Below are 13,140 nucleotides of genomic sequence, written 5' to 3'. Positions count from 1 at the left end.
TGAGCCACCGAACCCAGCTTGAGCTGGAATTTAAAGGGTTGGGATGGGGAGGAGTATCTGGGGACAGGATACAGAGTATGGAAAAGCAAAGAGACCAGAGACTTGGTCAGACAGTCAGGGATGTGCAGGTCACTGACAAACCCTGCAGAGTCCATCATAAGCATGTGCATGTGTATGCATGCACACAAACACATGTACGCATCAGTGTCCCCCCAGTTCATGGGTCGAACAGGCTTGGACAAGAGGGCTTGCTCCAGCAGGGACAGCTGCTCCATGCCTTCCCAACAGAAGCTGGGCTCAGCCCACCCACCCGGCATCTTTCACACCCAGGCCCAGGACAGGATCCAGTCCCTGGCTCCTGTACATTCAGGTTTCTCGGGCTTCTCAGCATAAGCTTTATTGACTAAGTCATGAGAGGCCTAGAGCCTAACCTGAGGCCTTCCCGACCCTCCATTCCCTCAGCCTGGGGCCTGGTCCAGGCCCAGCCAAGATGGAGAGCTCCTCAGGCTGGAGTCAGCTCTGGGAAGGCTCCCTGGAGCCAGGGGCTTTAGGTCTGGTCCCAGAGGCCCCAGGTCAGAGAAAAAGCCCCACTGTGCCTGGTACTCCTCTGCCTGACTCTGATGGCTATCTCTGGCTCCCTTTGGGTTCTAGGGAGCAGTGTCACCATGTCGCGGCCCAGCAGCAGAGCCATTTACCGTAAGCTCTCCCCAGCCACCTGGTCCCCTCCCACTCAGCCCCTCTTCCCCAGGCTCCTGCCGAGCTCCCAAACACCCCATCCTCCACTCCCCCTCCTCACACCAAGTGCCCTGCGGTTACCTAAGTCTCAGCTCACTCTTCTGCCCCCTCCGCCCCCTCACTTTGTCCCCCGCAGTGCACCGGAAGGAGTACTCCCAGAGCCTGGCCTCGGAGCCCACCCTCCTGCAGCACAGGGTGGAGGTGAGTCCCTCTGGAGTCCCTGGTGGTCTCCAAGGAAAGTCAAGTGTGTCTGTGCGCCCACTGCCCTGCTGGACACGGACACCTCCCACAAGTCCCTGCCATGAATGCCAACAACCTGACCCAGCCTCACAGACTCAGATCCAACGAGTCTGATGGAGCAAGTGCCAGGGAGGAGGTGGTGGCCGGGGGGTGGACAGAGCAGGCCTGGTGGAGGCTGAGGGGTGGATGTCCTGTTCCCAAACAGGAAGAAATAGCACAGGGCTGAGCCGGGAGGCAGCTACCACTACCCACCCATACCCACCCGTCTCCAGTCCTGCCATACTCGTCCCCAGGGAACCACTCTCTGCCTGGGATCTCGCATGGCTAGGGAAAGGAACATGTGGGGTCTACAGGCCCTGGGAGAGGTTGAGAGGACCATTATCAGAGGGGGGCTGTGTCTGGGCCTGAGCTCTGGGGCAGGTGTAAGCAGCTCCAAGGCCAGGATGGAGTCTCTGGCCCTGCCTGGAGGTTACCACAGGCACTGCCAGGTCTAGCTGCCTAGAGGGCTGTCAGCACCAAGGGGAAGCAAGGGGGTGTAGCTGCAGAGAGCAGGCGCTAGGTCAAGCTGCAGTTCTGGGTGGATGCTGGTCCCAGGCCGCATCAGATGTCAGAACTCCAATGGAGAAGAAGCAAGGAAGGGCCTCGGGCCATGGTCTGATGGTTCCAGAGGCAATGGAGTGGCACTCCCTAGCCAGCTGGGGAGAGGCCAGGGGACTCAGCTTCACTGTAGGATGGAGGCCGGGAACTGGCTTCATTCAGGCCCAGTCAGTGAGAGCAAGAGGAAACACGTTCAGGATGCTAGCTGTGCCATGATGCCAGGCTCCTTGGAAATGCTGGCAGTGGGAACACAGGAAGAGGAGCTGGGACCTGGGTCCAGATGGGGTCAAAGGGCAGGAGGCAGACTGCATCTCCTGCAACAAAAGACCAACGAGAGACTGGGAGGTGTCTTCCAGAGGAGAGTAGATGACAGAACAAAGCTACTGAGTGGTCAGACCAGCAGAAGGCAAGGACCAGAGGGGAGGCTGAGATCACCATGGTGGGGCTTGAGCTTCTTCCCAGGAGACGAGAGGTGATTAATTGGCAGAAGTGGGAAAAACGCTGGGTGCAGTGGCTCATGCATGTAATCCCAGCAAGTTGGGAGGCGAAGGTAAGAGGATTGCCTGAGCCCATGGGCTCAAGACTAGTCTGGGCAACTTGATGAGACCTCATCTCTACAATAAACCAAAAAATTAGCCAGGCATGGTGGCACGCACCTATAGTTCCAGCTACTTGGAAAACTGGGGTGGAAGGGTCACCTAAGCCCAGCAGGTCAAGGCTGCAGTAGCTGTGAATGTGCCATTGCACTCCAGCCTGGGCGACAGAGTAAAACACATACACACACACAGACACACACACACACGCACACACATGCGCGCGCACACACACACACACGAAACACGAAAGGCATTCTGGGTGTGAACAGCATGAGTCAAGGTCTGCAAGCAGGAATATTCAGTGAGGAAGACCAGGCCAGGACTGTGAGTTCCCAACGGGGCAAAGGAAGCTGGGAACAGAATCTGAGGGTCCTATATCCCACCCAGAGGAGTTCAGACATTATTTGTTGGGATCCTGGAGCCCACACCCACCATCACCCAGCCGCCTCCCTGGCTGAACTGCTAAAGATCATGACTGTCCTTCCTCCAGAGTCCTAAAGCCCCTGGTGCAGCCCCTGAGACTTGGACTTGGAGGCCCCATCCCTGCTCCAGTGCTGCCACACTGGCCCTCACATGGTGCCTTGAAGGTTGCTTTATATGGAGCCTGGGACCCTCACCCTCAAGGGGGCTAAGGACTATGTGCTCCTCCTCTACTGCTTTTCCCCTGTCTACCACACCCAAGCTCCCCCTTCTCCAAACCTTCCTTCAGCCCTGGGCCTCCCCTCTCCCCTCAGCACTTGATGACGTGTAAGCTGGGCACGCCCAGAGTCCAGGAGCCCAAGGATGCCCTGCAGAAGTTGCAGGAGATGGATGCTCAGGGTCGGGTGTGGAGCCAAGACTTGATCCTGCAGGTCAGAGACGGCTGGATCCAGCTGCTGGACATTGAGACCAAGGTCAGCCTCCTGCCAAACCCCCCAGCAAGGGGCCCCAGCTCACCCAGGCCGTGGGAAGGCAAGCACCAGCTCCTGAACTCCACTGTTCCCACACAGGACACACACCCAGGCCTAGGAAGAGACAGGGGACAGAGGCCCAAGGGTCAGTCAGAGGGATGACACCCCAGCCCAGGCCATGTGAGAGCTAGAGCAACCCAGCCAGAAGCCAAGACTGGTTCTCGGTGGCCTCACAGTGGACCTCTCTGCCTGCCCCAGGAGGAGCTGGACTCTTACCGCCTGGACAGCATCCAGGCCATGGACGTGGCACTCAACACCTGCTCCTACAATTCCATCCTGTCCATCACCATGCAGGAGTCAGGCCTGCCAGGCGCCAGCACTCTACTCTTCCAGTGCCAGGAAGTGGGGGTGAGTGGCCAGGGGTGGGGTTTGAGGACCATCACACACACACAGCCTGCCTGACGGCTGCTTCCTCCAGGCAGAGCGACTGAAGACCAGCCTGCAGAAGGCCCTGGAGGAAGAACAGGAGCAAAGGTAGGCAGCCTCGGCCCAGCCCGCCTGTGGAGCCTCACTGCTCAGACCTCAGGGGGCCAGACCCTGGCCCCACACCTTGAGGAGCCCAGAAGACTGTGGCCCAACCAGTCTGGCCTGGACTAAGGAGGGGCCAGGGCAGAGATGAGCATGGAGAGCATGGAGAGAGGGCTGGGCCTTGAAGGTTGCTTTATATGGAGGCTGGGGCACCGGAGACTGTCCCCAGACAGTGACAGGGGACCCAAGAGGCCCCGAAGGGAGGCAGATGAGGTGGGGTAGAGTCAGAAAAGGGTCCAGATGGAGACCAGGGAGCAGGGGGTGGGGCTCCTTGGAGAAGGGAGGAGGTGCTCTGGGTCCCAGGGCAGAAGTGTGGGCAGGGCCTCTGTCCCAAGAACCTTATCAAAGATGTATCCCTCACCATGTCCTCAGCAGACCCCAATTTGGAGCCCTTCGCCCAGGCCAGAACAGATGGAAGGGGCCTCCTCTGGAAAGGCCCCTCCCTATGGAGCAGGCAGCCTCTCTGGAGCGGAGGTCCCTCCTGGACCGAGGACTCCCTCCAGAGCAGGGCCTCCCTCCAGAGCGGGGGCTCCCTCCAGGACAGCCCCACTGGATGACCCTGGAGCACAGTAAGTTTGGGGCATGGGGCTGGTGGAGGAGAAATTTTCCATCCAAAGTCAAAGATGCTCCAGGTCTACGGTTCCCTTGTCCTGCAGGCCTCCCACCCTCCCCAAGATCCCTGCCACGCCACCCTAGTGCCCGAGAATCAAGTGCCTTTGCTCAGCCTCCTCCAAGGCGGTCCCCATCCCCCGAGGACACCAAGAGGGATGAGGTAACTGCAGATGATCCCGGGCTTGCTGAGGCTTTCAGGGCCTGGGAGAAGGGAGGACAGCACCCCCTTCCCCCCTCCCCTCGCCTCCATGCCCAACACCCCAGTTTGGCAGGGCAGGATCTGGGCAGAGGAAGGACAGGGAGGCGTGTTCGGACCCCAGGCTGGGCCTAAGGCTAGGGCTTGTGGTGGGGAGGGGGGGCAGGGTTAGGAGTTCTAGGGTGGGCCCTACTGCCCACTCAAGGCCATGGGTGGTTCGGGGCCCAGGAGGTGCTGAACCATGTCCTAAGGGACATCGAGCTGTTCATGGGAAGGTTGAAAGAGGCCCAAGCAAAGGCCAGCCACAAGAAGAAGAGACTTGGGAAAAAAAACAAGGATCAGGGAGGTAAGTGCGTAGGGCCTGGGAGAGCAGGGGGGTGTCCTGGAATGAGCTGGGGCCCACCCCCTTCGCCCCTTCTCCCGCAGGGCTTACACAGGCTCAGTACATTGACTGCTTCCAGAAGATCAAGTACAGCTTCAACCTCCTGGTATGCAGCTCCCTGCAAGTCTCCAGACCGTCCCCATCTGCCTCCCCCTAGCATCCCTCTGCCCTCGGACTCCACCACCCAAGCTTTCTTCTTCTCCCTCTATTCCCCCTGGAACCACTCATCCCTTCTCGGGACTTTTGAGAAGTACCAAGTTCCCAACCAAGGCCCTGGCGGTCCTGATGAAGACACAGTGGGGTGAAGGGTGGTGACAAATATTGCCCTGTGTCCCCAGGGGAAGCTGGCCAACTGGCTGCAGGAGAACAGTGCTCCTGAGATCGTGCACATCCTCTTCCAAACTCTGAACTCCGTGAGTCGGGGGAGGACGAGGGTAGTGAAGAGGGACAGGCTGAAATCAGGAAGGAGCAGAAGGAGGAAAGGAAGCTGTAGAGGGGGAGGGGAGCTGGGGCCAGGGTAGCACGGGATGGGCTGGGGTCAGAGCCAAGGACACCAGGGCTCCAAGTGCGACAGGAAGGAGAAGCGGGCCTGGGGCAGATGAGGCCGCTTGCAGGAGGCGATGGAGCACTGCAGAAGTAGGAAGCCAGGGACTCTGGTCATTTCCCACCCCTGTGTGGCCCTGTGGGAGTCCAGGCTTCCCAACACCTTCCATCCCTCCCCCAGATCCTGGCCCAGTGCTCTGAGGCCGGCTTGGCAGCCCAAGTGATCTCACCCCTCCTCACCCGCAAAGCCATCAACCTGCTGCAGTCATGTCTAACCCCAGCTGAGGATAAACTTTGGATGGGGCTGGGCCCGGCCTGGACCACCAGCCGGTGAGTGAAGACAAGCTTCGAACCAAACTGGGGTGTTGGGCATGGAGGCATGGGGCAGGACATCAGAGGCAGCCGGGCTCTATACTGTCACAAACCAGAAATACTCCAAAGCCATTTGGGAGACTCTGCATGGAGTTCCCAACTTTTAATTAGGCTAAGTGCAAACAGTTTACAAAAAAAAGAAAAGCCCACAGCTTACCATCATCCCCTACTGAAAGAAACACGTTATCTCAAGAAAAGACAGAGACAGCAACCTTCTACTAAAATAGTTTCTCATTTTCATCAAGGACAAAGTAGAAACTTTGTCTCAATCCACCCCAGAATTTAAGAATTCCTCACGTAAGTGATGCTGCAAATGTAGTATCCATGACTTGGCAACCAAGTGGCCGGGAGTTTAGAGAGAAAGAGTGACTCCACCCCGGAGGGACCATGAGAAGGGCAGCCGGACAAGGGGGCCAGACTGGTGGGAGCCTTGGGAATGGGGATTCCAGCCTGGGCATGCTGAGCCGAGGCATCTGTGGAACACTCCGTGAAACCCCATGGCCAGGCCCTCGGCTGAGAGGGCCCACTTGGCTGTCTGGGACAACAGTGAGCACAGAGGTGATGGCTAGAGGCATGGTTGTGGGGTGCACTCCAGTGGGAGTCTCAGAACCCACTGTAACACGCCATGAGCGAAGAGAGCAGGGTCTTGGAAAACGTCTGCAGGGAAACAGCAAAAGGAAAAGAGGTCACAAAGGCAGAGAAACTCCAGAGAGTTCCAAAGGGCACTCAAAGAGCAGCAGGATGGAAAGAAAGCACGAGAGAAGAGGGTTTCAGAAACCCAGCGAAGTCAGTAGGGAAGGAAGTTAGCTTTTCTAGGGAGTCCTTTGCCTAGTGCCCGGCGCTTTTCAATTCAGCTCCATTTAAAAGTATTTTTTGCTCAATTTTTCTAAAGACATGAATTAGCATTCAAGACAATCTATTTTGTATCATGGTAGAATATGGTAATACATAATAACATACAGTGTATCATTTCGAGTGTATAATTCAATGGCATTAAGTTCTTTATTTTAATTATTTATTTATTTTGTGCTGGGGTCTCCTCTTGTCATCCAGAGTGCACTGGCACAATTATGGCTCACTGCAGTCTCGATCTCCTGGAGTTGTTTTGCATCTTTGTGGATACTTTAAAATTATATCTGCTGATCTGTTTTTCTGAAGACTCAAATTCCTGAAGTAAGGCTGGGTTTTAATACACAGATTGATACATTCCATGTAGGTAGTGTTAAAGTAGCTGCGTAGAAGTATTCCCATCTCAGTCTCCTGAGTACCGGGGACTACAGGCACATGTCATCATACCCAGCTGGCATTAAGTCCACTAATAATGTTGTGCAACCAACATAATTACCTACAGTATTTCCAGAACTTTTTCACCATCCCAAACAGAAACTCTGTACCCATTAAACAATAATTCCCATTTCCCCCTCTCCCCAAGCCCTGGTCACCTCAGTTCTACTTTCTGTCTCTATGAGAATTACATTGCCCATTTTAGGCACCTCATAGAATTGAAATCATACAATATTTGTCCCTTTGTGTCTGGTTTGTTTCACTTAGCATACTGGTCTCAGGATTTATCCATGTTGTAGCATCTATCAGAATTTCCTTCCTTTTTATGACTGAATAATATTCCATTGTTATGGCTATGGCACATTTTGTTTGTTCATTCGCCTGCTGATGAACACATGGGTTGTTTCTAGCCCATACAATCTATTTTCATGCACTCTCCTGATGTAATTGCTGAAGTGAAACCATTTATGGATTCTGGACCTCCCATCTCCTGCCAGTGTTCGGTGTCCAGAACCCCAGGGACTTAGTACCTGAGTAAGCCAGACGTGGAGTTCGTTGGTTCTCACTGCTGTCCTGGGCTCATATTGTGGGCAGAGCCCTGGTGTCCACCCAGCACTAGAAAAGATAACAGTGGAGACTCTGCAACGAACTGAACAAGAGGGCCTCAAATACTTCCACTCAGCCACTTGAACACTGAGTACCCAGTGGAACATACTAATCCATGTTTCCAAACACATCCTTACTTCAAAAATTTGAGACCTCAGAAAAACAGATCAGCAGATATAATTTTTAAGTATCCACAAAGATGCAAAACAACTCCAGTATTCATAAAATTACATTTCTCTGATCAATATTTTTAATTATAGTATTAAGGCAGATGTGCCCTTTGATGTTTTCTAATGTCTTAACATAATCAGAAATGAACGAATGAGAAACAGAAATACAGAAAATAGAATAACTAAAGAGATATGAAAATTCTCAAAGGAGTTGAATTTCAGGTCAATTACATTCAGGTGTCTTGATTTGGGGCATAACACTAAATGCTGTGGTAATTCAGAAGGATGGAGACCATACAAGGCCATCGGACTCAGCAGTCACGATTTTTAAGTGGACTAGTTTCAATGAAGTAATGGCAGAAGTAGAAATCAGGTCGCAGGAATAATGAAAGAACAGGAGGTAAGAAAACACAGGCAGGAGATATAGGCACGTTCTCAAGAAATTTAGTAAAGAGAAGGTAACAAATGACGGCTTAAAGGGAGTAGAAACAGGGTTGAAGGAAGACCTGAGCATGTTTCCAAGGCAGAGAAGGAACCAATTAAGATTCCTCGCTGGGTATGGTGGCTAACACCTGTAATCCCAGCATTTTTGGAGGCCAAGGCAGGAGGAACACTTGAGCCCAGGCGTTCAAAAGCAGCCTGAGCAATCTAGTGAGACCTCATCTTTACAAAAACTCAAAAAATTAGCCGACACATGCCTGTAGTCCCAGCCACTTGGGGGGCTGATGAAGCAGGAGGATCGCCTGAGCCTAGAAGTTTGAGGCTGATGTGAGCCATGATCATGCCACTGCACTCCAGCCTGAGTGACAGAGTGAGACCCTGAGACCCTGACTCAAAAAAAAAAAAAAAAGATTCAGAAGAGAGAATCACTTGTTTTTTTCCCACTGAATAAACACTTATTAGCTGCCTTCTGTGAACCAGTCACTGTCCCAGGAGCACAGCTCTCAAGGAGACCCATATATAGTAAGAAACAAAGATATAAGAACCGTGAGCAACACAATATGAGAGGAGCACTAATCCAGGGATGCGCCAGTTCAAACACTCACCTCTGCCCTGCTGAAGTGGGGAGAACTTTCTGATGGAGGTGGGTGGACCTTCCAGGGACAGGCAAGCAGAAAATACTCCAAGCAGAGCACGCCTGGAATTCACAGCCCACACAGCCCTTCCTGGGCAAGGGAGAGCCTGAGAGGCAAGCGGACAGAGGGCAAGGGAGAGACTGAGAGGCAAGTACTAGCCCCATCCTAGAGCTGACCGGGGCAGCTCTGCCATGATCTGTTTCATGAAATGGAGTTCCACAAACGACTTAGCCGAATAGAAAGAGATCTGCTGCTGGAAAACTAAAAGCAGGTTAGAAAAACTCTGCCCAAGCCCCCCACAAGGGAGTTTTCTAGCCCTGATGCTCTGTCCACTTTAATTCAAATCCCCAATCAGGGCAATCAAGTGCCCGCTGTGTCCTCATGGAGGTGATGTATCTTCGTGGGCAGAGGCAAGGCTGGTCCCAGACACCTGCACCATGGGGTTTATTCAACTTCAACTGTTTGCTCCTTGGTGGGTGTTCTGGGAGCTTTTTTTTTTTTTTTTGAGTTGGACTTCACTCTGTCGCCCAGACTAGAGTGCAGTGGCCACTTCCGGCCACCGCAGCCTCAACCTGCTGGGTTCCGGCGATCCTTCCGCCTCAGCCTTCCAAGTAGCCGGAATTACAGGCATGTGCTACCATGCCCGGTTGATTTTTTTTTTTTATGTATTGTAGAGCTGAGGTCTCGCTGCCCAGGCGGGTCTTGAACCCATGGGCTCAGGCAATCCACTCGCCTCAGCCTCCCAAAGGTGCGGGATGACAGGCTGAGCCACCGAGCCCGACTCTGGGGGCTTTCTATCTGTATACATGGACTGTGTCACCTGTTAGCCAGAAGATTCCTAAGGCTAGGCCGTGTCATCTCTTCCATCTCCGTGTCCCACTGCCTGGCACAGAGTGGACGTTGACTCAGCTTTGTTCTCTCAACTCCCCAGGGATGACTGGACAAGCAGTGAGCCCCCACCATACCAAGCCACATTCTACGACGGCTGGCAGTATCCAGAGCCCTCTACCCAGGTAAGGCGAGCTGAGTATAGCCCAACCCAAAGCCCTGGTCTCAGGCCAGCTTCTCTGCCCCAGGTTCAAACCATAGTCACATGACAACCAAGGGGACTGGGTTCATGTGGGCACCTGCGTCTGTAGGTTGGGGGAGGCAAGAAGGGGCGCAGACTGGAGCTGTGTTTGAGCAGGTCTTGGTCTGATACCCCAGCTCCCTACCACCATGCTGACCACCTCCTGCTCTTGCTTACTCTCTGTTCTGTCCCTCACAGGCACCCTTAGGATCCCAGGACTCTATTTCCCTCCGGTATGCCCTGGACTTAGCGCGGTCCTGGGGAGGGAGGGACAGGGCTGTTTCTTGGGATCTCTGGGCCTCTACATCTCAGAGACTTTCCAACTCTCTTTTAGCCAGACACAGACACATAGACACATGTGATCACACCCTTTCTAATATCTTGGGTGAAAAAAGCAATGTTTGACCCTCGTAGGCTCCACATCCCTTCTTCTCATGGTACCACCCACCCATGCCTCTGATTTCCCTCAGACAAGTACAAAGTGCTTAGAGCAGAGCTCAAATGCAGAAGATTCCACTGCTGGAAAAGGCCCTCAGAAGTCAGTGACATTTCAGACCCCTTCTGCTGGCGGAAAGCCCACTCCAAGCCCCACCTAACACTGGCCTCCCAGCACACTCTAGGGAAACCCAAAAGTCCCCACCAGGCTGCAGGCAGGAGATACCTGGGGCTCTCAAGCCTGGGATATTGGCTCCATTCTCCAGCCACCCCGTCTCTATTTCTCAGGGGGAGAAGTCCTAGGTTAGGGAGCACCTCACACTTTGCTCAGGAGAAGACACACCACCATGACCCTCAGCCTGGGGACCCCAACCTCCAGTCCTCCAGCCCTCCAGCCCTGAAAATGCAAGTGCTGTATGAGTTTGAAGCTAGGAACCCACAGGAACTGACGGTGGCCCAGGGGGAGGTACTGGAGGTAAGACCTGGGCCAGAGGCTAGAAAAGGAGGTCGTGGTAGGAGCTCCAGGCCGCTGGGGGTGAGAGGTCTGGGGGTAGGGCTGCCAGAGTGAGTGGCCTAGGGAGGAAGAAGAAAATTGGGAAAAGCTTGGGAGGGAGAAAGCCTTGTGGGACAAAGAAGGCTGGTTGGACGGTGGTTCAGGGTGACTGAGGCGGTGACTCCTGGTAGGTTCTGGACCAGAGCAAGCGGTGGTGGCTGGTGAAGAACGCGGCGGGACAGAGCGGCTATATTCCCAGCAACATCCTGGAGCTCCTACAGCTGGAGACCCACTGGAGCCAGGGCCAATCACCCCCGCGGGTACTACCCAGCCCAGACTTTCCAGAAGCCATGAGTCAGGAGTTGGAGGTGGGGGTGGGGAGGATCTGATGGCAAGTGGATGAGACGGTCAGGGTTCAGTTCAGACAGCCTTGTTTCATGCAGACTGGGAGTCAAGTTTACCATGGGGCCCGAGCAGAGAGCAGGATCAGGTCTCAGCCAGGCCAGAACAGCAGCAAGTGAGATAAGAGACCTGATGGGGGCCCAGATGTCGGGGATGGGGTGGCCGTGAGATGAGATGGCCTCTGACCACCAGTTTTCTCGGATTCTAGGCTCCCATGCTGCGACTGAGCTCGAGGCCCGAGGAAGTTGCAGCCTGGCTGAGAGCAGAGAACTTCTCCACTGTGTGAGTGCCTCACCCTACCGTGTGGAGGGGAAACCTTTGCAAAGGCTCAAAGGATGACTAAAGAAATCCAGAGACCCATTCTCAATCCAGGAACATGACCTGTACTGTGCATGCCAGAACCCCCGTCAGCACTCTCCACTGAGTTGAAGAAGGCAGGGTGGCAGGACCTGTCCAAGCCTAGGTTACAGCATGAAGTGGGGAGCCTGTAAAGTTCACCAGTTGGTTGTGTGAACACTAGCAAGTCATTCCACTCTCTGGAATGCAGCCAGGATCAGGGTGTGAACTCAAGGATAGCGGAAGGATGTTAACTGCCAGCTTATCCAGCCCTCCCCACCTGGGGACTGCCTCCCAGTGCACTCCTCCCTTCAAACCCAGAAGTTCTCAAATGGTCTAAGCCAAAAGCTTACTGTACGCCTTCCCTCTCAGACCACCCTATTTTATGAATCTGCCTGTGACTCCAACCGCCATGCCCACAGAGCCCTTCTTTACCCAAATGCCCAGGCCCAGCATCCTTCCATCCCACCACTGATGGCTTCTGCTGTTTTTGCTCACAGCACGGTGAGGACCCTCGGGGCCCTGATGGGGAACCAGCTGCTTCGAATGAGCCCTGGGGAGCTGAAGATGCTATGTCCACAGGAGGCCCCACGGGTTCTGACACGCCTGGATGCTGTCAGGAGGATGCTGGGGGTGAGGACACCAGGGGTTCCTGACTCCCCTTGGGAATGTCTGGTCCTCCTGGGTGAGAGAGAGTGCTGGTGGACAAGCCCACAAGCCCAGCCCTGAGGGGGAACTGAGGGTGTCTGGTACCAGCCATAGGATGTTCCTCCAGGGTCTCAGCTTCATGCGCGTAGGCATGCCTTGAGGATCCAAGCATCTTGGTAGCATGCGGTCTGTGGGTCCCCCACATGGAACTAGCCTCATCTGGATCTTCCTCTTTCCTCAGATAAGCCCTTAGATACCAGCTTAGATACCTTCAAGACCAAGGCCTGCTCACATGCAAGATGTCAGCTCTGATACCCTTTAGAGCACCAAGACTTCCTCTTTCAGGTCCCAGTCTGCAGCAACTCCACACCCTAGCTCATACAGCAAGAGCAATGAGTAGACCCAAAGGTTGGGGCCAACCGTGTCCCTCTGCTGTATGGGGAGTCCTCCCCGGTTACCATCTATTTATTGTATCTCTTGACCAAGCCCGGCGCACTTACCGAGGCTTGCTAGGAATCTGGTCTGTCCCTCTCCTTCCCAATAAAAGCATCTTCCGGCATGTCATTTGCATCCCTCGCAGTTTCTTCTGGACCTGCTGGAGGCCAAAGTCAGAGAGGCAGGACGGGCTGGGGCATGGGCATGAAACAGCATCTACCCTGCATCCATCACTGAGCTGGACTGCTTGAATGGGAACGGGATTCACATTACAACTTGGAGCTGGGAATCCGAATTCCAGAACTGCCACCCAAGCTCTCGTTCTCTTTCTTTTCTTTTTTTTTTTCTAATGATAAAACTTTATTTATTTATTTATTTTATCAATATTTTTTATTATGATTTTGTGGGGTACAGTTAAGGGTTAGGTGTACAATT

At 54.0% G+C, this 13,140-nt stretch overlaps 1 protein-coding gene across 1 annotated transcript in view; it reads left to right on the top strand.

The window, feature by feature from the left end:
- The first annotated feature begins 655 nt into the window (after nucleotides 1-655).
- Nucleotides 656-13,140, top strand: part of EPS8L3 (EPS8 like 3) — a 16,428-nt gene continuing 3,943 nt past the window's right edge. Inside the window, exons 1-17 of the mRNA XM_021716880.1 lie at nucleotides 656-696; nucleotides 872-936; nucleotides 2,903-3,061; nucleotides 3,317-3,466; nucleotides 3,537-3,592; nucleotides 4,022-4,215; nucleotides 4,303-4,418; nucleotides 4,683-4,800; nucleotides 4,881-4,942; nucleotides 5,175-5,249; nucleotides 5,561-5,709; nucleotides 9,819-9,900; nucleotides 10,155-10,189; nucleotides 10,680-10,866; nucleotides 11,076-11,204; nucleotides 11,495-11,568; nucleotides 12,123-12,255. Coding sequence (XP_021572555.1) covers nucleotides 666-696; nucleotides 872-936; nucleotides 2,903-3,061; nucleotides 3,317-3,466; nucleotides 3,537-3,592; nucleotides 4,022-4,215; nucleotides 4,303-4,418; nucleotides 4,683-4,800; nucleotides 4,881-4,942; nucleotides 5,175-5,249; nucleotides 5,561-5,709; nucleotides 9,819-9,900; nucleotides 10,155-10,189; nucleotides 10,680-10,866; nucleotides 11,076-11,204; nucleotides 11,495-11,568; nucleotides 12,123-12,255 — 1,815 coding nt within the window. The 5' untranslated portion in view covers nucleotides 656-665. The remainder of the gene's footprint in view (nucleotides 697-871; nucleotides 937-2,902; nucleotides 3,062-3,316; nucleotides 3,467-3,536; nucleotides 3,593-4,021; nucleotides 4,216-4,302; nucleotides 4,419-4,682; nucleotides 4,801-4,880; nucleotides 4,943-5,174; nucleotides 5,250-5,560; nucleotides 5,710-9,818; nucleotides 9,901-10,154; nucleotides 10,190-10,679; nucleotides 10,867-11,075; nucleotides 11,205-11,494; nucleotides 11,569-12,122; nucleotides 12,256-13,140) is intronic.

Source organism: Carlito syrichta, unplaced genomic scaffold, assembly GCF_000164805.1.
Source record: "Carlito syrichta isolate Samal-C Ts95f unplaced genomic scaffold, Tarsius_syrichta-2.0.1 Scaffold309076, whole genome shotgun sequence".
Taxonomy (NCBI): Eukaryota; Metazoa; Chordata; class Mammalia; order Primates; family Tarsiidae; genus Carlito; species Carlito syrichta.
The sequence above is the reverse complement of the archived record's forward strand: the minus strand, read 5'-3'. Positions and strand labels throughout refer to the sequence as shown.